The 21,039-nt window shown below is 40.5% G+C and overlaps 2 protein-coding genes and 3 long non-coding RNA genes across 6 annotated transcripts; 4 read left to right on the top strand and 1 right to left on the bottom strand.

The window, feature by feature from the left end:
- Window positions 1–2,057: 2,057 nt before the first annotated feature.
- On the top strand, window positions 2,058–4,208 carry LOC146693588 (uncharacterized). Its single transcript, XR_014923820.1, has 2 exons — window positions 2,058–2,962; window positions 3,417–4,208. It is a non-coding gene; the product is annotated as an uncharacterized LOC146693588 (long non-coding RNA).
- Window positions 4,209–4,503: 295 nt separating this feature from the next.
- On the top strand, window positions 4,504–9,936 carry LOC146693587 (uncharacterized). Its single transcript, XM_085478582.1, has one exon. It carries the CDS (start codon window positions 4,662–4,664, stop codon window positions 9,300–9,302), a length of 4,641 nt encoding a protein of 1,546 aa, XP_085334708.1. The 5' UTR covers window positions 4,504–4,661; the 3' UTR covers window positions 9,303–9,936.
- A 1,769-nt stretch (window positions 9,937–11,705) lies between these two features.
- LOC146693586 (uncharacterized) lies at window positions 11,706–14,900 on the top strand. The gene is made up of 3 exons (XR_014923804.1): window positions 11,706–12,272; window positions 12,379–12,502; window positions 14,522–14,900. It is a non-coding gene; the product is annotated as an uncharacterized LOC146693586 (long non-coding RNA).
- Window positions 14,901–14,927: 27 nt separating this feature from the next.
- Window positions 14,928–20,208, bottom strand: LOC146693585 (TOG array regulator of axonemal microtubules protein 2-like). 2 transcript variants are annotated; one of them, XM_085478642.1, is made up of 7 exons: window positions 19,667–20,208; window positions 18,855–19,248; window positions 18,664–18,769; window positions 18,291–18,530; window positions 18,030–18,188; window positions 17,775–17,913; window positions 14,928–17,693 (listed from the first exon to the last, which is right to left on the bottom strand). In XM_085478642.1, the coding sequence occupies exons 2-4, from the start codon at window positions 19,202–19,204 to the stop codon at window positions 18,438–18,440; spliced, it is 549 nt and encodes a 182-aa protein (XP_085334768.1). In that variant the 5' UTR covers window positions 19,205–19,248; window positions 19,667–20,208; the 3' UTR covers window positions 14,928–17,693; window positions 17,775–17,913; window positions 18,030–18,188; window positions 18,291–18,437. The 2 variants fall into 2 exon arrangements, with proteins under 2 accessions (XP_085334768.1, XP_085334769.1); XM_085478643.1 differs by lacking the exons at window positions 18,664–18,769; window positions 18,855–19,248; window positions 19,667–20,208 and having other exon boundaries at window positions 18,291–18,580.
- Window positions 20,209–20,247: 39 nt separating this feature from the next.
- LOC146693584 (uncharacterized) lies at window positions 20,248–20,982 on the top strand. The gene is made up of 3 exons (XR_014923819.1): window positions 20,248–20,310; window positions 20,394–20,508; window positions 20,836–20,982. It is a non-coding gene; the product is annotated as an uncharacterized LOC146693584 (long non-coding RNA).
- Window positions 20,983–21,039: the final 57 nt, after the last annotated feature.

Raw genomic sequence — 21,039 nt, 5'->3', positions numbered from 1 at the left:
ATTTTCTACATGGCTGCTGGTATCACAGCAACACATGGACCACTATTCTGAGTCCTGGGTTAATAATAATTGGAATCAATTTAATTTTAATCAATTTAAACACCTTTGTAACCAGTGAGCTAAAAACATGATGGAAAAGCAAAACTTCTAAGAGATCTGTGTCTGTACTATTATGTAGATATCTAAAAATTGGGGCATTGTGGGCTCCAGGAAGTTTCTCCTTCTCCCTCTCTCTCACACACACACGCACGCACATACATACAATACCTTAATGCAACTCCTATCTGTGGGGTCAATGGGAGTTGGTTTGGGACGGACCACTCTGATGTCGTCACTGCTGCACTCAAGAACAGACCATAGCTCTAGTACCAGGGCCCGAATAAAGCCTGAGACAGAACACGGAGAAATTTGTTGTACCAAACATTTATTTGAAATAGCAGCAACTAAAATTATTAACAGTGCTTTAATAAATAAACGACTGACTTTGTTATTGTGTCCAATCTTTTAAAGAAATCTGTCTTTGCATTGCTGGCACCGTTTTGATTGGAGGATTTGAATCTCAGGAAGGAAGGAATTTATAATGCCACTCCCTTTGATCCCATTTAATCTCTTCCCTGTTGCACTTTGGCCTGTCAGTAACTACATTTGAATTTTGCAGCTCAAGCTTGCACATAAAGGCTGGATAAAAACGTTAATGCAATCAAAATGTACGCAGCCCTCGCTGGAAAACTGGGGATACAGTACAGTACATAAATGATGAAGCAAAGACAAAACATTAGTGTCATGGAAGAAGAAATAGTCAGTGCATCACGGGAAGCTCCCAGCAATAAAACCTGCATTTGTATTGACACATAAACCTTAATTTGTGAGCAATTTTCAGTGTATTTCAGTTAAATTAACGAGACAAATATAACAAAAGGGATTTTATACTTAGAAGAAGAATATGAAATTGAAATATTAAACTAAGAAAACTATAAATACTGCAGTTCTAGAGTTACAGATATACAATTAAGCTTTGCATATCAGTGCTGTATAACCCAGGGAATGTACTTTTTTTATATAATTGAATAGTAATGGAAATCATGAACTGTTTTTCAGAGGTCATAGATCAAATGAGCAGTAGAGTTTTTCTCACAGAATGGTTCTTTCACATAGAAAGCAGTGTGTGCTGCAGGTTTAGCAAATGGCCCATCATTTGTAAGCTCTGTCTGGACTATATCACTTTTTGAGGTCATCCTTCTTTCTGTCAGTCTGCCCAAAACATCAACGGTATCGGTGAAGACAGAAGACAGTGTTTTGTGCGACACATGGAATAGATGACAAAGATGCTGGACTGGAAGATCAAGTCTCAGACGCATTAGTGTGAGTAAGAGCATTTGGAAACCTGTCAGTTTCTTCGATATTGGCAGGAAATCTTTGACAGTGTTGAAGAGGGACATTAAGACTGCATAACAATATAGTCCAGTGTAATATCTTACTTTTTCGGTATCGTCCTTTAAGAAAGTTTCATTCAGCTCTGTCTTTTGCAACTGTGCTCGAAGCAGTCTGTTCTCCTCCAACAGCCGGTTTATTTCTGCTCTGCCCTGTTGACTGCACACACAGTCCTTCGTCTGCCCTTCAGCTTCCGTGACGCTGTCACTCCCATCACCACTGGATTTGTTACATCCATTTCATATGCTGGTTTGCCTGCAATAATGCCAAATCAAAAGCTATTCAGTCGACATGACGTGGTTCTGCAGCATCACACATTAGCATGTTTTATCTCATTATCTATGACCGCAGCGCATTGAAAAAACCCCCACTAAAAGCCTTTTAGTTTGGTCCTTTTACAGCATCCTGCCATGCGATTACATTTGTTCCTGACCACCGAGAACACTCACGTTAACTTTTATCGAGTGGAAAAAAAGTTAGCGTGTTTATATTATGCTAACATAGCTGTGTCGCTAGCGGTCACGTAGCACATCATTATATACCAGCTAGCCCAAGTTCAGTAACCCTACAAATGTCACTGCTGTTTAGTTTTCTGTCTTCATTTATGTTGGAAGTGATAAGAAAGCTGTACGTTTTAATTTGTTTCCAAAACCCCGCAGTCAGGACATGCTATATTGTATTTAGATAGAAGCTAGCGAGCTAACTTGCTGCTAACTTCTAACTCATATGTCATAAATTCCATTGTCATGGATGCCTGGATGTTTAACTCAGTTGTTACACCTGGTAGAGCAGAACGCTGATAATTTTATTAAAGATGAAAGACTTAAGACAGTGTTTTAACTCTCAGTAATGCCACAGTGATCATTTGATATATGGACCTGCAGCAGAGTTTAGGCCCAGACACGGCTAGTGACGTCAGACTCAACAATCGGATAGTGATATGAATTACTTTAGAACTCACCGGAGAGAAAATGCCGCGAGCAAACCAACAAAAAGCTGGGGATTGCACGGAACTCGATATCCGCTCGTCTCACCGCTGCAATCCATGCCTGGCGTCTTTGTTTGGTGGATACATGGGATCCCTCACGTTGCCGCCAGGATGGAAAACGATGAAAAGATTAATCCAGTTTCTTGCCTTCACGATCGTGAGCTTTAACGTTGCAACCGACTACACAACACGTACCATAGCTGAAGCTGTATCCTTTGTCTGGCCTACTGTGATGGCGGCAGGGGGCGTGGCCCGCCTCATGTAACGTCACGCTCCAAAGCCCTGTGACGTTTCTGTGTTCTGTGACGTTGTCCCAAAGACGTTGTCCACCTCTGTTGGAGGGAGTAATGTGGGTGACTGTGTAGTGTAGTTGGTGTAATAGTTTTCGACTCCACACAGTCACTGCTTTGCTGTGCTTCTGCAGCGTATCCAGTAATGGTGACAAATCCTCCAGCGTTGCAATAGGAAGCTGCTCTTAAGCGCAGAAAGAATTGTTTCCAGGGATTTCTATTTGTATCCAGCTTGGCGTGCAGGATCCTTTGTGTAATCTATGCTTACATATGTATTTTACACACAGACAATGTGAAAAATACAACACATTGCTATGGATTGATGCTGAAAGTGCTAATTGCACTAAAAAATTTAGCTGAAAAAATAACACCAACTAAATAGATAAGCATGTCTGTTAACAAAAAAACCCAAACGCTTTACCCAACTGGGGTTTTTCAACTACCTCAGGGACAAAGCTTTACCAAAATCTTCCAACTCAGACCCTGTGACAAGGTCTGTGAAAACCACGTTTTTATGCCTGAAATTCTACAGTACTACACTCCCACCAGATGAGCTCATGCAGCCTGTCACGAACCGGGACATACAACCATGACAAAACAGGAGATGCACACACAATTTATTGTGTTATTAATTTAGATCAACTGTGCTAATATAGTATACCAAAATGAAAACAATAACTCAAATTTCTCATGTACACTTTCTACAGAGGCACCATCGAGAGCATCCTGTCGAGCTGCATCACTGTGTGGTTTGGAGCCTGCAATGCGTCCTGTCATAGAACCCTCCAACGCATAGTGAGAGCTGCAGAGAGGATCATTGGTGTCTCTCTCCCCTCCCTCCAGGACATTTACAGCACCCGTCTCACTAAAAAAGCCCTTTGCATAGCGGCTGATCCCACGCACCCAATGCAAAGCTTCTTCAAGCTGCTGCCGTCAGGGAGGAGACTGCGGAGTCTCCAGGCCAGGACCAGCAGACTGAAGGACAGCTTCATCCATCAGGCTGTCAGGAAGCTTAACTCCCTCCCGATTCTGCCCCCTCTCCCCTCCTCTCCTCCATGGTCTCACTGAACTCTGTCACATACACACACACACACTCTCTGACTCACTCACTGGCCTGCACCAGTTACCAGTCACTTTGTGGAGCATTGGACTGCCATTACCTCATAAGACTTTGTTGTTATACTATCTCTAACCGTATATTACTAGATCTCCATTTGCACTATTTGCCTATTTGCACTACTCTGCCTGGTTTACACTCAATGTCATTTACCCTTACCTGAATATTGTATATTGTATATTGCATAGCTTTCTTGTTAAATTGTATTGTATTTATTTAAATTTTTACTTTTTAATTATTTTATTTGCATTTTTTAATCACTCTCTTATATTTAAATGTTCATTTGCTATTTCATCTAGGGTTTGAGAGTAACGAAATTTCTATTCTCTGTATGTCCTGTACATGTGGCAGAATTGACAAATAAAGTTGACTTTGACTTTGAGATATTTGAGGTTGTGCTGAAAATAATGGTGCCAAATAAGGCAAGAAAAACATATTTTAAAGGTGAAATATAGAGGTAAAATCAAAAATAGTCAAGAACGGCCAATTATACCCTGGACCACAGAGGGTTAAATTTGAAAACGGTTTTAAAAAAAAACATCCCCATTCTAAAATGTCATGTGACAATCTGATTCATGAAGAGTGATGATGTCACAAGGACATGTGATGATGTCACAAGGACATGTGATGATGTCACAAGCACATGCCTTTGAGCCTTTGAAGTTTTTCTATAAATAGGGGTCAGGAGCAGCAAGTTTTAGTCAGTTTGTTCGCAGCCTTCAAACGTTCGACCAGAGCTATATTTGAAAGTATTTGTAAACCTCTTCAGAGTCACTGAAATTTTTTTTAAACGTTCTCACCAATTCACTGAGCAAACAAACACATTTCAGTCAAGATGACTTTCACCTCAAATCATCTTGAAATATGTAAAGGGACCCTTTTGGGAGGTCACTACAAGGTCGAGGGTTTCCTTGAAGAAGGGGGCTTTGGTATTGTAACCAAATGTTGCAATACAAAAACCAACAAAGTCGTTGCTATTAAAGTCAACAAGAGCGACCCTGAAATTCTGCAACAGGCGAAAATGGAAATTTACATACTGGAGAAGCTGCGAGGCTTGGATGCAGATAGATGCAACATTGTTAAATGGAACGACTTTTTCATCGACGGTGACCGCATCTGCTTAAATTTTGAACTCCTCGATGAAAGCCTGTGGCAGTACATGCGGTACCGGAGGAACCGGGTTCTCCCAGTAACAGAAATCAGGCCAGTGTTATTTCAGCTCGCAAATGCCCTGTCCCACCTGGGTTCTTTGGGAATAGTGCATGCTGACCTCAAACCTGGAAACATAATGGTTGTGGACCGCTATGAGTGTCCAATCAAAGTCAAACTTACAGACTTTGGTTTTGCATGTCCCGCATCTACAGTGATTCCTGGTGACTGTGTGGGGACGGTTGGTTATAAAGCACCTGAGGTTATGATTGGTAGTCTATTTAATGAAGCAATAGACATGTGGTCCCTGGGGCTGGTAGCTGTGGAGCTTGCTACTGGGTATCCTTTCTACCCTGGGAGAAATGATTATGATGTTTTGAAATTCATCATACAGACCCAGGGACAGCCACCAGATCATGTTTTAGACTCTGGCTTTTACACTGATAACTATTTCATAAAAGACAACTACAACGGACAACACTGGACATTTAAGACCGAAAGACAATTTCAAGATGAGACAGGTTGTCAGTCCAAGGACACTCGATGCATAAAACTTAAGTGCCTCGATGACCTTGAACAACTACTGAAGATAAGGGGGTGTTGGGAAAAAATCCAAAATGTATTTGTCAGCCTAATCAAAGAGATGTTAGCATTGGATCCAAACCAGCGCATAACACCCTCGGAGGTTCTCCACCACCCCTTTTTCAATCCTGGCCTCTCTAAGAGTTCTCCCTGCACTGACATGAGTAGCACAGGGGGACAAAACCTTGTGGTCTCTCAGCAGCCTTCTAGTTGCAAAAGAGAAGAATCACAGAAAATCAGCTGCAGTTCCCAAACCTCAGAAGAATTTTCTCAACAAGAATACGTCAACGCATCAGCCAACACATCCTCCTCTATAGATGATCTTGAAATATCTAAAGGGACCTTTTTGGGAGGTCACTACGAGGTCGAGGGTTTCCTTGGAGAAGGGGGCTTTGGTATTGTAACCAAATGTTGCAATACAAAAACCAACGAATTTGTTGCTATCAAAGTCAACAAAAATAACCCTGAAATTCTGCAACAGGCAAAAATGGAAATTCTCATCCTGGAGCAGCTGCGAGGCTTGGATGCAGATAGATGCAACATTGTTCAATGGAACGACTTTTTCATCGACGGTGACCGCATCTGCTTAAATTTTGAACTCCTTGACCAAAGCCTGTGGGACTACATAGAGGACCCGGAAAACCAGGGTCTCCCCATAAGCGAAATCAGGCCAATTTTACATCAACTCACAAATGCCCTGTCCCACCTGGGTTCTGTGGGAATAGTGCATGCTGACCTCAAACCTGGAAACATAATGGTTGTGGACCGCTATGAGTGTCCCATCAAAGTCAAACTTATAGACTTTGGCATTGCATGTCCCGCATCTACAGTGATTCCTGGTGACTGTGTGGGGACGGTTGGTTATAAAGCACCTGAGGTTATGATTGGTAGTCTATTTAATGAAGCAATAGACATGTGGTCCCTGGGGCTGGTAGCTGTGGAGCTTGCTACTGGGTATCCTTTCTACCCTGGGAGAAATGATTATGATGTTTTGAAATTCATCATACAGACCCAGGGACAGCCACCAGATCATGTTTTAGACTCTGGCTTTTACACTGATAACTATTTCATAAAAGACAACTACAACGGACAACACTGGACATTTAAGACCGAAAGACAATTTCAAGATGAAACAGATTATCAGTCCAACGACACTCGATCCATAAAACTTAAGTGCCTCGATGACCTTGGACTAATGCTGAGTATAATGTGGGGCTGGGAAAAAATCCAAACTGTATTTGTCAGCCTAATCAAAGAGATGTTAGCATTGGATCCAAACCAGCGCATAACACCCTCGGAGGTTCTCCACCACCCCTTTTTCAATCCTGGCCTCTCTAAGAGTTCTCCCTGCACTGACATGAGTAGCACAGGGGGACAAAACCTTGTGGTCTCTCAGCAGCCTTCTAGTTGCAAAAGAGAAGAATCACAGAAAATCAGCTGCAGTTCCCAATACTCAGAAGAATTTTCTCAACAAGAATACGTCAACGCATCAGCCAACACATCCTCCTCTATAGATGATCTTGAAATATCTAAAGGGACCCTTTTGGGAGGTCACTACGAGGTCGAGGGTTTCCTTGGAGAAGGGGGCTTTGGTATTGTAACCAAATGTTGCAATACAAAAACCAACAAAGTTGTTGCTATTAAAGTCAACAAAAATAACCCTAAAATTCTCCAACAGGCAAAAATGGAAATTCTCATCCTGGAGCAGCTGCGAGGCTTGGATGCAGATAGATGCAACATTGTTCAATGGAACGACTTTTTCATCGACGGTGACCGCATCTGCTTAAATTTTGAACTCCTTGACCAAAGCCTGTGGGACTACATAGAGGACCCGGAAAACCAGGGTCTCCCCATAAGCGAAATCAGGCCAATTTTACATCAACTCACAAATGCCCTGTCCCACCTGGGTTCTTTGGGAATAGTGCATGCTGACCTCAAACCTGGAAACATAATGGTTGTGGACCGCTATGAGTGTCCCATCAAAGTCAAACTTATAGACTTTGGCATTGCATGTCCCGCATCTACAGTGATTCCTGGTGACTGTGTGGGGACGGTTGGTTATAAAGCACCTGAGGTTATGATTGGTAGTCTATTTAATGAAGCAATAGACATGTGGTCCCTGGGGCTGGTAGCTGTGGAGCTTGCTACTGGGTATCCTTTCTACCCTGGGAGAAATGATTATGATGTTTTGAAATTCATCATACAGACCCAGGGACAGCCACCAGATCATGTTTTAGACTCTGGCTTTTACACTGATAACTATTTCATAAAAGACAACTACAACGGACAACACTGGACATTTAAGACCGAAAGACAATTTCAAGATGAAACAGATTATCAGTCCAACGACACTCGATCCATAAAACTTAAGTGCCTCGATGACCTTGGACTAATGCTGAGTATAATGTGGGGCAGGGAAAAAATCCAAACTGTATTTGTCAGCCTAATCAAAGAGATGTTAGCATTGGATCCAAACCAGCGCATAACACCCTCGGAGGTTCTCCACCACCCCTTTTTCAGTCCTGGCCTCTCTAAGAGTTCTCCCTGCACTGACATGAGTAGCACAGGGGGACAAAACCTTGTGGTCTCTCAGCAGCCTTCTAGTTGCAAAAGAGAAGAATCACAGAAAATCAGCTGCAGTTCCCAATACTCAGAAGAATTTTCTCAACAAGAATACGTCAACGCATCAGCCAACACATCCTCCTCTATAGATGATCTTGAAATATCTAAAGGGACCCTTTTGGGAGGTCACTACGAGGTCGAGGGTTTCCTTGGAGAAGGGGGCTTTGGTATTGTAACCAAATGTTGCAATACAAAAACCAACAAAGTTGTTGCTATTAAAGTCAACAAAAATAACCCTAAAATTCTCCAACAGGCAAAAATGGAAATTCTCATCCTGGAGCAGCTGCGAGGCTTGGATGCAGATAGATGCAACATTGTTCAATGGAACGACTTTTTCATCGACGGTGACCGCATCTGCTTAAATTTTGAACTCCTTGACCAAAGCCTGTGGGACTACATAGAGGACCCGGAAAACCAGGGTCTCCCCATAAGCGAAATCAGGCCAATTTTACATCAACTCACAAATGCCCTGTCCCACCTGGGTTCTGTGGGAATAGTGCATGCTGACCTCAAACCTGGAAACATAATGGTTGTGGACCGCTATGAGTGTCCCATCAAAGTCAAACTTATAGACTTTGGCATTGCATGTCCCGCATCTACAGTGATTCCTGGTGACTGTGTGGGGACGGTTGGTTATAAAGCACCTGAGGTTATGATTGGTAGTCTATTTAATGAAGCAATAGACATGTGGTCCCTGGGGCTGGTAGCTGTGGAGCTTGCTACTGGGTATCCTTTCTACCCTGGGAGAAATGATTATGATGTTTTGAAATTCATCATACAGACCCAGGGACAGCCACCAGATCATGTTTTAGACTCTGGCTTTTACACTGATAACTATTTCATAAAAGACAACTACAACGGACAACGCTGGACATTTAAGACCGAAAAACAATTTCAAGATGAAACAGATTATCAGTCCAACGACACTCGATCCATAACACTTAAGTGCCTCGATGACCTTGGACCAATGCTGAGTATAATGTGGGGCAAGGAAAAAATCCAAACTGTATTTGTCAGCCTAATCAAAGAGATGTTAGCATTGGATCCAAACCAGCGCATAACACCCTCGGAGGTTCTCCACCACCCCTTTTTCAGTCCTGGCCTCTCTAAGAGTTCTCCCTGACATGAGTAGCAAACGGGGACCAAACCTTGTGGTCTCTCAGCAGCCTTCAAAACAGAAAGATCATAGAGAATCAATCTCCAGCATTGCTTCAACCACGGACAAAAATGACAAAAACACAAACAGGGATTGTAAAAAGCCATTAACAGCAGATTACATTGCAAGAATTAATTAAGCTGCTCCAATAATGATCACTTTGGCTTTTTTGTCTTTTTTAATTTTCACTCCCCCCACCCCAACCAGTCGCGACAGATGGCTGTCCCTTTAAGAGCCTGGTTCTGTCGAAGGTTTCTTCCTTTTAGAAGGGAGTTTTTCCTTCCCACTGTCGCTCATTGCTTGCTCATAGGGAATCACTTGATTGTTGAGGTGGCCAAAACTCTAGGGGAACTAGCAATTCTTGTGAAAATTGAAAAGGGAAAAAAAGCCTAAAAACATAAAAACAACTGATGAATATGTTCTTGAACTAAGGCACAATTTTGCTTAAAATCCATTAAGTAATCTCTGTGTCAAGTTCTTACCAATATTCAAAGCGGAGCAGCGGACAACTTACCATTACATCAGTCCTTCAATCAGACATAATTTGATCCAAATTGGAAATAAACTGGATGTTTATTAAATAAACCAGCTTTAAGCATCATCTAATTGTTGTTTGTAACTCTTTTTAAATATAGTGCTAACCTTTAGCCTCCTAGTAGACATACATGTTTTATAAATGGGAAAATCCTCTTTTCTTTAGAAAAGTTAAGCTCTGACCTTGAAGTCAAGGTCCCTGAGATTTAAACCTTACAGAGATTTTTAGTAAATGCTACCATGGTATTAATTTAAAAATTCTACATTGTCTCGTTCTTGAGTTATTGCATTCACAAACTTGGGTGTCCACAGCGCCCCGCCATATACCAGACTCAAAAGATTATGAGGTAGGTGTTTTGTTTTTGTTTGTTTGTTTTTTAAGTTTTTTCATAAAGATTACAACATAAAAATAACACAATTGGGAATATTATTGTCATTTTTGAAAACACTATTTTGATGTTATCTAATGCAGTGCAAAAAATAAATAACTAAATTGATAACTGGCACTGAGTCTTCTGTGTGCACACATTCTGCATCAACACACAGGGAGACACTGAGACTTCAGAAATTTTTCACTGTGTTTGTCTATACAGCCACAACTTTCAGATTTTTCACAAACAAGCAGCACGGATTTTGTCCTCATCATTTCAGCTAGAAGTACTTTATAAGGGGGTCTTTCAAGTGAACATTGAACAGGTACAGGTGCTTGAAATCCTTGAAAATGCTCGTTCAGGAGTTAGGCCTTTTTCATACAATCCCCCCATTTTCAAAGGCTCAAATTGGATTGAACAAGCAAGTTTTTTTGTTAATAATTGACCGTTTGGAGTGTAGAACTCATAGATATCAAATGTTGTTTCCTCCCTTGCGAGGCCTTTACTGTATCTGCCTTCAGTTCTGGTTGCTTTGCACTGTGAAGCTATTTGAAAGTATTTGTCAAAGAACAATGAGCACTAGATATCCACTAGATGGTGTTATAGTAAAACACAAGCATAACCCTCACTTAGACAATTTTACCTGATACACAGTTTGTGACCATGTATTTACTCTTCTGGCACTTTGCCTTCACAATTTTGTATTAATTTCACTACCTTTTGGCATGATCACCTTTTAATTTGTTTCTCACATTTGTGACAAAGACACTGCACTGGAGGCAAACAAGACTGTGTAAATACATTCAGCAAGTTGGATTAGTTTCCAGTTTCTGCTGAATACAAGCAAAAACCAGTCACTTCAGAAAGATGTTCAGAATAAAATCTGTAAAACTGCCAAAGAGCAGCACGTGAACTGAACACGCCCGCTCTCGTCTGATCTCGGAAAACGTGATTTTCAGATCCAGCAAAGTGGATATTTTTCACTGTGGATAAATTGCATGGAAACGTTTAATGAGTCATCAGCTATTTCACTACAAAGATGATGTGATTAATGTGTTTGATGTGGAGCTCTTATGTAATGATTACATTTTTAAGATGTAATTTTCAAGTGAAAAACATAATATTTATCTGTTGCATAGTTTACAGTGCGGTGTTTTATGCACTGAGTTATCATGTAGAGTTCTGTTTGTCATCTAGCACCATAATCGGGTTTTGTTTTTATTGCATCTTAGATTTTCCAGCTGCTGTGCCTGAGCAGCCACCCAGAGACCCTTTGCTGCAGTTAGTCTCCCTGCAGGAGGCGTCTGGCTGCTGGCTGCTTGATCCAGCTCTGGCTGCTGCACTGGGACAGACCAACGAGGAGGTGGAAAAGTCAAAGCCTGAAAAGATGCACTGCTGTCAATTTAAATATTAACACAAAATGATGATGTGAGATAAAACAGATTTGATTCTATAATTTGAACAAAAACACATGATAAAATTAAAAACACACCATAAAACAAATAAAATGAAGTCAAACTAAACGTAGGCCTGCCTCACAGCCTGAGAATAAACATCTGCATATCAGAAGCTAAAACACTGGTGGTAATCACACTCCTAACCTCCCACTGAGCTGCACCAGCGTCTGATATTATCCAGAAACCACACGGCAGCAGAAATTATTTTCCTCATCAGTTGTTGTAAAAACATGTCAGCACATTATTTTAGAGCATTTATGATATCACAGTTTGGGATTTCATCAGAAGAGCATCCAGTGTAATAATCTGCCAAATCAAATATGCAGAGCTGCCCACCTTGGTGACCCCGTGTGACAAAGAAGTACACAAACATATGTAATATTACTGGTTGTAGAAAGTAAAATGTGTGTTCTGTCTGTTTTATTTGATTGATTTTGATTTGGGGAATTAGACCAGCAGTGAAGTGTGGGCCACCATTCTGGCTCTGATCTGGCTTCATGGTTTCAAGATGGATGCAAAGGACGAGTGGGAGCTTCTGGCTATGAAGGCTGCCTCGTGGCTCTGTGCTCACAATGGTACTAGCAATGATTGTAACAGATAAAATAACAGCTTTAAAAAACTGTTTCATTCTACAGCTTTCCTCCCACAATCATTATTTTAATATCTGTTTTGTGTTTTTAGCACCGTGTGTGTCAGAGTGTGTGGATGCTGGAAATGTCCTGCTGGGTTGCAGCGTGAAGAAAGAAGCTCTGGGACTCTGAGGGTTTTCTTAAAGTAACTTCATCTTCAGAGTGAACAGAAGCAGGTCTGCTTACTCCACACTGCCTTTGATACAGAGCTGTTTTATATCATCAACCCCTTTTACATGTTTATTTGTCATGAATTATGTACCTAATATTGGTTTTACCATTGTGGAAAAAAAGTATGTCAAAATTGTCTGAATACTCCTGACACAGTAGAAGATTGGACCACTGCTGTGGCAGCTCATTCACAAAGTGTTTTAATTCCTTTTCTCTGCCACTAGATGGCGATTATGTTCATACTTTTACTGATTTCACACAGAAACACCAAAACCAATCTAAGAAGAGTCTTTTCCCTTCCTGTTATAGTTCGGAAAATGGCTTCAGTTCAGGACATTTTCAAGATGGTCCTCAGTGAATTGGAGTGAATAGAGCAAAACTTTTAAAATAACTATTTACAGTGTTTACACCATCTTCTAAACAAAAGTAATATTTTTATGGCCAAATTGAAATGAAACTATACAGAACGTCATTCTGTTTCTCTCGCAGGAGTTACAATTTTATCCATGAAACACTTTCATTCTGCTAATTGACACCGATTGATCCTTGACAGGGCTCTAGACTAACTTTTTGCCATGGGCGTACCAGTACGCCTAACTTTAAAAAGTTAGGCATACCGGCACAAAAGTTAGGCGCACACAAATTTTATAATAATTTATATAATATAGAGAGATAGAGAGAGAGCTAGCTGTGCATGGAGTGTGATTTTAATAGTCGTGGAAGCAAAACAGCAAAATTCATGACGACATTGATCAAATGTGAAGCGCAGTTTGCTGCTTCTTTTGCTGCTGGCTCGATGAATTTTGGTTGAAAGAGACAAAACCTGCAGCTCAGAATCAGCGCAAAAAGACGTAAACACAGACCGGACGCATCAGAATCGCTGAGCTCCGACAGCGTGTCCGTCTAAGGCCGTCAGGTGAGAAAGCCGAGAAAGACAAAGCTGATTCTGATGCGTCGGGTCTGTGTTTACGTCTTTGTGTGAATCCGTGTACCTGCTCTCATTTGCTGTTTGGTTGTTGTTGAAATGGTTTTGTGAGCTTTAATCTGAGAATCTGGCGTTTCTGGCAAAACACAGTTATATTTAAAAGTCATTCAGGATTTAATGAATTGATATCGCTTTATTCAAGCTACTCCTCCCACTTCCACCTGCACCTTCATCTGGACCACGGCGAATCAGAGAGGTCCCGCCCCTTACTATCTCTGATTGGTTTAGTCCACGATAGGGGCAAAATGTATGTTGTTGACCACAGGGAAGGTTGCAGATTTATTTTTTATTTTTTGCTACCCAAACAGTTGGTCGCACAGGTGCAACCAAATATTTCTTTTTAGTCGCACCACTGAAAAATTTGGTCGTATTTGCGACCAAATTGGTCGCACTCTAGAGCCCTGCTTGAACGTCTTAACACAGCACATAGTCTCCATTCATGTTCGCTTATTCATGACTGTAGTTAGAGTTACATCTGAATTTTCAAAAACTGCCTGTTTTGTAGTGATTGAAATAATAATTAGCATAAAAAGTTATGAAATCTATGTTTGGTTTTTTATTTCTTTGTTGTAACAATTTTGGAAATAAATTGTATATTGGCGTAAAAGTATCAATATATTTGAGGTTTGAGCAGCAAAGTTGAGTACCAGGGTTTTGCTCCTGAATAACTTCCTAAGTCTTCTCTGCCAATGCCAAATAGCTTTCTGGGTGCTGCGCTGCACTGTCAGAGCACACCTCCTTATCTACGGTTTTCTGTGTTTCTTATTCTCTTTAAAAGTTCTGCTGAGGGCCTCCTATACTCAAAGTCTAAGAGCCAGCTCTGTTCTTTGGCTCGACTTTCTTCCATAATCTTTTCACTTTTGTGAGAAATAAAACACAATTTAAGAACAGATTGTCATAAAAAGAAATGGCATCAATAACTACACCAAGGACATTCAAAACAAATTTTAAACTTGGCTTAAAGACCATAAGTCTGATCTGAAAATGTCGACCAACTTCAACATTTAGATTGTGACACTAACTTGTCTCTCTTCCACAGTGTGTTTCCTTTGTCCTGCTCCGCTCTCCCTTAACCAGTTGTGGCAAATGGCTGCCCCTTCCTGAGCCTTGATCTCCCAGAGCTTTCTTCCTGTTAAAAGGGAGTTTTTATTTCCCACTGTTGCCAGGTACTTGCTCAAAGAGGATCATTCAATTGTTGGGTTTTTTTTTTTCTGTATTACTTAGTGTATTTACCTTACAATATAAAGCACCTTGAAGTGACTGTTGTGTTGATTTGGCGCTATATAATTAAAACTGAATTACATCTCTGAAGAAATGTTTCATGCATGTTTTGTTGCCTTTTTAAAGTGATGGGGGAATAATTGTAATGGGCTAATAAAAAGGGACAGACGTGCTCTGTGTAAAGATCAACCCTTTGACCATCATTCACTGCATCATTAATTGCTTTAACTTATAGTCCATAATGCTGTAAAAACAAAAGAAGGAAAAGCTGAGTCATTTTCACATTTTTATTGAGGTTTGAATTCAGCAAGTCTGTTGCTGATCTCAGTAAATGTAACAGGATGTCTCCGAAAATTTACAGTTGTGGATAAAACAGGGTGATGTGTTATTGTCAGGTTTGAGTGAATAACAGGACCCAAATGCAGGACTTCCTGAGAAGCCACAGGCAGTTTATTTACTTCACTTACTATTTATATCAGTTTGGCCAGCAGTCACGTATAGGTTCAAACAAAATGGCACGAGGCTGCAAAAATATTTATCATCTAGTAATCTTTATTAATGAAAGCATGAGTGTACCCACCAAAACACACCAAAGAACCCAACCCCTGTAACAGCAACTGGCTTCTTTTTATTCTCTATCATTCAGGTGAGCATCTGGAATAGCCCAAGTCTGGGGGAAGCAAACCAAACGAGGAACAAAACATCCACATATGCAAACATCAAACCACAATATAACACATGGAAGACATTTATATTTTGTACAAAGTCCTATGAATAATTCAATATGTATATGCTTCAGTCAATTGCATATAAATTAGAAACACCAAGAGTGAAACTTCCCCAACCTGGCACATTGGTTTACTCCAGGAGCTCATAGACAAGTAACAAAATCTGTTGTTGTGCTTCACCTTTGCTCCCAGTGTGTCCTGCCCATTATTAACCAAGCTCTCCCTCTGTTACACTGGAGTCCTTGCCAGTGTTTCTCACCCACGTTCATGTGATTAAGATTCCTGTAACAAACGAAACTTTGTATTCCCGTGAAAATATCTTTTTTTATTGAGTCTGCTTTTGGCTAAAGGCCAACGTATCGACCTTCCTTGGGACAGAAAATAATCTGTGTCTTAGTCTTAATACTCGTCAACAACACACACAAAACAAAAATGAGCATTTAAATTTAAATGACATAAATAACACTGAATATAAACAGTCTGGTTTTCTAATATTGAAATGAAAGAAATTCTATTTTTTAAATTTAATCATTTTGAATTTTTAACAGCACTGCCAAACTCTGATTCCTTCTTTAATAAACCTGGAGAGTCACTTACCTCTGTGTCAGTACTTACCAAAATATTGCCTCTTGCCCCTCTGACAGATGACCTCGCCTGAGAAAAAACAAAAAACAAACCTTAAAATGGCTGCAACTGCTGTGCTCCCTAAATTAGTACAAATAGGGGGAAAGGAGAGTAGGCATGTTAAATATTACAGTTAGATTTTCTTAAACTTTCACTCTTAGAAAGCATTCTGTTTTAAAGCGAGCACTTTAAAGACATGATGTTTGTGCAGGTCTCCACTCCTTCCTCCTCATGTTATCCAGCCACTGGTTCAGTCTTGCTGCTCCATCATAACCTTTAGTAAAACGAGAGGCTCAGAAGCAACAAGAGTATTGTGTGAAAAGAGATCTGAATAAACAAAGAGTGGCAGACCCCCGGCTGTGTTGTGTTCTTGCTATTAGCAACTTTATGGTGATTCAGAACATACAGAACATACAGAACATACAGATCCTTTTTTATAGATGATGTTTGCTGAGTATTCATGCATGCATCATCCATTAATGTTTGGGAGGAGGGGCTGATTGACTTTGTCAGGACTGTTTTTCCCAATAAGCCACCACTATTAAACTTTGACGAGCCTTATGGCCAACTCAACCCATCAGATCTTTGATGTGTTAAAGCCAAAAACCTGCTACAAGACACAATCGAGAGGACTGATGAGAAAAGAAAGTGAACTGGATTTTCTTCAAATTTAAAGAGCACCGTTAGCTTTAGCTCATTTAGCTTTGTTAGTGAGCATACATGTAGCTTACAAATAAGTAAATTGAATTAAGGGAGGGAAGAATCAACTTGAAGGCTGAACTCCAGGAAAAACTAGGAAGCTTGAAAGGGAAACAGCAGTTACTTTGGCTGCTGCCACAGCCGCTCCTTAAATACCTGGTCTTGCTGACACACTTAATTATCAAGCTGGTGCCTACATGAAGGTGAGAACTTCACTCCCAACCACTGAATAGACAAGATTGTATCCACACGACGGCTTTATTGATCCCTTTGCAGAGGTTTGAAATTTCTTAAAATAAATCTCAGAAAATCGGTTTGGTTTCGATGTTTAAATTATTTTTCCACAACAACAAACAGAAGCATCGATGTGAGCATCGGTCCAAAGAAAAACAATACAAAGATATTATTAGTAGCTAACATATTGCACTTTGGGCTACTGACTAGATAGCCACTAATTACGCGAGGAAATACAAGAATAACTGAATGCAATTTGATTTATTGAATTTGTTTATTGAAAATGACTTGAAGAAAGACGAGAACATTTGTTGTCGTTTAAAGTTTTCTTTATTTTGTGCCAAATTGGTGCCAAATCAATAAATGAGCAGTAGAAGCTACCGTTCACAGATGGAAAATGTAAAACACTCACTTGCCACTCTATTAAGAACATGTTGCTTTTTGGTCAATGTGACGGACCAAAAAGCAACAAAGTTATTGTACCCAATTGATCCCTATGAGCGACCGTGGAGAGGAAAAACTCCCTTTTAACAGGAAGAAACCTCTGGCAGAACCAGGCTCAGGGAGGGCGGCCATCTGCTTCGACCGGTTGGTGGATAAGTGAGTGTTTTTTGTGCATTTTAAATATTTAATTACTGTGAATGTTATATTAAATATTTAAATGACATATATACTTACCTGAAGCAGACGTGATGTGGGAAATTTCTGAAAATACCACACAGAAATGAGCAGCCTTCAAAGTGGTTTATTAATTTGAAGGCTGCTCATGTATGCTGTGTGGCTTACCTGTGTCTGTTATTTCTGAAATACGTCTCTGAGTCTTCTTTCCACCTCCCAGCGGGATTTATCCGAGACGCTTTCTTCCCACATCTTTCTGAATTTCCTCTGTTTGACCAGGTCTTTTAGGATGGCCTTTCCATGAGCTCTGCAGAGAGAAGCATTTTTAATCAGCACATTAGTTTCTAAGTAAATGCAGAGAATTTATCAAAAGAAAGTCAAAATAGAAATATCAGCCTATAATTGTTAAAAGTTCACACTGACCTGACTTCAGAGGAAGCATCCTGACACAGTTCACTGACAGCCAACAGGAAGCATTTGGTGAAAATCCGTCCTGCAGACAGAACTTTCTCTGCTTCCATGAATTTATTGATTATAAGGAGCCCCAGTGCGGCACCAGCTCTCACGAGAACGCTCTTATGTCTGAGGAAGGAAACACAGACAAATCCACTCAGTGTGTTTGATTTTCACCTGATCTGATTGTGATGCTGGGGTCACAGATACTCTTCACAGGTGTGAACTTACTTCAAACCCATAGTCACCAGGCTGTTTAGAAAGCGACTCGGGCTGCAACCGTGAACCAGAGCGGTCAGAGCTTCCTTGGCATGCTGCTGAATGAGCATATTGGCATTTGCCCTTACAAACACCTGGAGTAAACTCTCACAGGTCCATTCAGCTTCTTTGTCCATCCTCTCTCTGAGGTGTACACACAAATATATTACGGTGTCCAGTGCCGCACAGGACACAAGAGCGATTGTTTTTAATCTAAAGAATCAGAGGAAATTTCAGCAGTTAGAAATCAAACTTGTTACAAAGATGCATGAGACAGGGCACGCTTGCAAACATGGACAGAAGAGGGTGGCATAAAGACAGATGTAGAGAAAAACAGCTGGTATACCTCTTGTGTCACCCCCAAGCAAACTCTACGGAGGTTTAACTCCAACTCCTCTTGGTGATGCCGCACCAGGGTGCGGATGTATCGCAACCCCTCTTTCTTTTTCTTCCTGTAGGAACATCAAATAGTTTTAAAACTCACATCCTCACATTAAATTGAAAATAATTAATGATAACAGTAGAAAATCATTTTACCAGTCGTCCTGACTCAGCAAGCTGAGGCTCAGCTGGAGAGTCTCTGAAGGATCAGAGACTGGCTGAAGCTCCTCCCCTAACTTTTCGTCAATTGACAGGAGGTACCCCATGATAAGCCCTTTAAAGTCCACCTCTGGAGGGTGTCTAACAACCCTTCGAGGTTTCCTTTGTTCTGGAGCTGGAGTTTGAGGAGGAGCTGGAGCTGGAGGAGGAGCTGGAGTTCGAGCAGGGGCTGGAGCTCCAGGAGGAGCTGGAGCTCGGGAAGGAATTAGCCTCCAACGAGCTGCAATAGTTTGGGGCAGAGAGGCATCCACATTTTTTAAAATTGTTTGCTCCAATGCCTCAAACATATGTTGGGCTGTCACCAGCCTCACAACACCAGCAACTTCTTTGTCTGCACAGATTAGATCATGAAATATTTATTACTCACATTTCTGTTTGTTTGCAGCTGAAAATGAACAAGACTAAAGTGCACTTTAAAGGGGAGAGCAAACCATGTATGTCTATAAGTGTTTTTATTTAATTACATTTTTCAAGTTTTCAATTCATCATAATCAGTCTTAATTAACCATTTACCAAAATTTGTATTCAAATAAAACCAAATCACAGGCTGGATAAAAAGTGAAGCTGAAATGTCAAACTTTTGACCTCTATAGATATTTTACCATGGCAACACCTTAACATTCAATGTGTTTTAGCAATGTGTAAACTCTGGTTGGAGGGTTTATCTCTCACACAACAGCTGATTAAAAGTCTGAAGAGTTTAAATGTCTGACATTCTGACTCATCATTACGTCGATTTAAGAACTGACCTGTTTCTCTGTAGCTTTTTAACCTCACTGGAATCTGACTTCTCCTGTGAGGACGAGAAGATGATGTGGTATGTGACTTTTGTTGCCATGATGCCAGGTCTCTCTTGGAAATGAGATTTTTAATCTCAATGAGATTTTTTTTACCTGGATAAATAAAGGATTAATAAAAAAAGAGTGTCTTTCTCTCCATCTTCAAGCTGGCCAAACGTCATGACTTTATATCAGTAAATGGTTTTAACTAATTAAGAAAATGTTATGTGGAGTTTCCCTTATTTTTTCCAAAAAGTTAGATCATAAAGAGGTTTATAATTACTTAACACTCACTAACTCGCGCTGACATAAAATCTTATATCACTTTAAAGGTTTGTTTAAAAAAGAGAGAGGCAAAAATGATGTTTTCCTCATTATACTGATATTTGTCATTATACCATCCATAGATCATAAAAGTCAAGAGCATATTTACAAAAACAAACATATTCCTTTTCTGTCACTTTTTATGGTTTTAAACTAAAATAGCTGTAAAATAGTTTTGGTTGTCCAGTGATGTTTCTTCTGTCTCCTCTCCTCGTCCAATCCATAAAGTAGAGTCCAACTGCTCCCTGGACCCTCTGCAGTACCTCAACACTGATCAAACCCAGGCCACGGTAGGTAGAGTGCTGATGTGTCTGCTGTGTGTGGTTGTTACTTGTTGCTGAGGAATAAATATGAATGTGTTTGTGGTGTGCAGGTCAAGCTGGCTGCAGGACACAAGTTTGACAGAGATGTTGAACTGCTGATTTATTACAAAGACGCCCACCAGCCCACTGCTGTGGTGGAGGCAGGACAGGCCTCTGCTGAGCCGGGTGAGTGAAAAATAAGTGAAGTCATTAGTTTGCAAATAAAAATTCAAGATCCCAGTTCTTCAACCTGGAATTTAATTGTATTGGAATATATTGGAAACTGTAAACTTGACATTTTTCTGTCCTTTTCATGTCTCTGATGTGTTCAATGGCTTCATGTGGAGAGTTTGTGTTGGTAGTGAATCAATCTGAAAATATGAGTAATACTCGCACCAGCAGTGCCAGAGTATTCATAAAGTGGTGTTAGAGTTACAAAATATTTCCTCAAATCTTTCCTCAAATCGTTCCTCTCACACAGTGGCCTCACCATCTTTTCCCTCTTCCCTTCAGGACAGTCCTCTGCTCCTGTTGAAGAGTTTACCAATGGGCTGCTATTCAAACATTTTACAGTTTGGGGTCTCGTTGTGAACACATCTTCCCGTGAGTTGTATTCATGTGATCTCAGTGACTTAAAGTGATATCACTGTAAAACACCATGTTGCCTTTGGATGCTTCTGCAAAACTCCAGGTTATGTTTGATTTACTTGCTAAAAC

Source organism: Copadichromis virginalis, linkage group LG14, assembly GCF_057382275.1.
Source record: "Copadichromis virginalis isolate Kocher_CV1m ecotype Utaka linkage group LG14, C_Virginalis_male_GT1.1, whole genome shotgun sequence".
NCBI lineage: Eukaryota > Metazoa > Chordata > Actinopteri > Cichliformes > Cichlidae > Copadichromis > Copadichromis virginalis.
The sequence above is the reverse complement of the archived record's forward strand: the minus strand, read 5'-3'. Positions and strand labels throughout refer to the sequence as shown.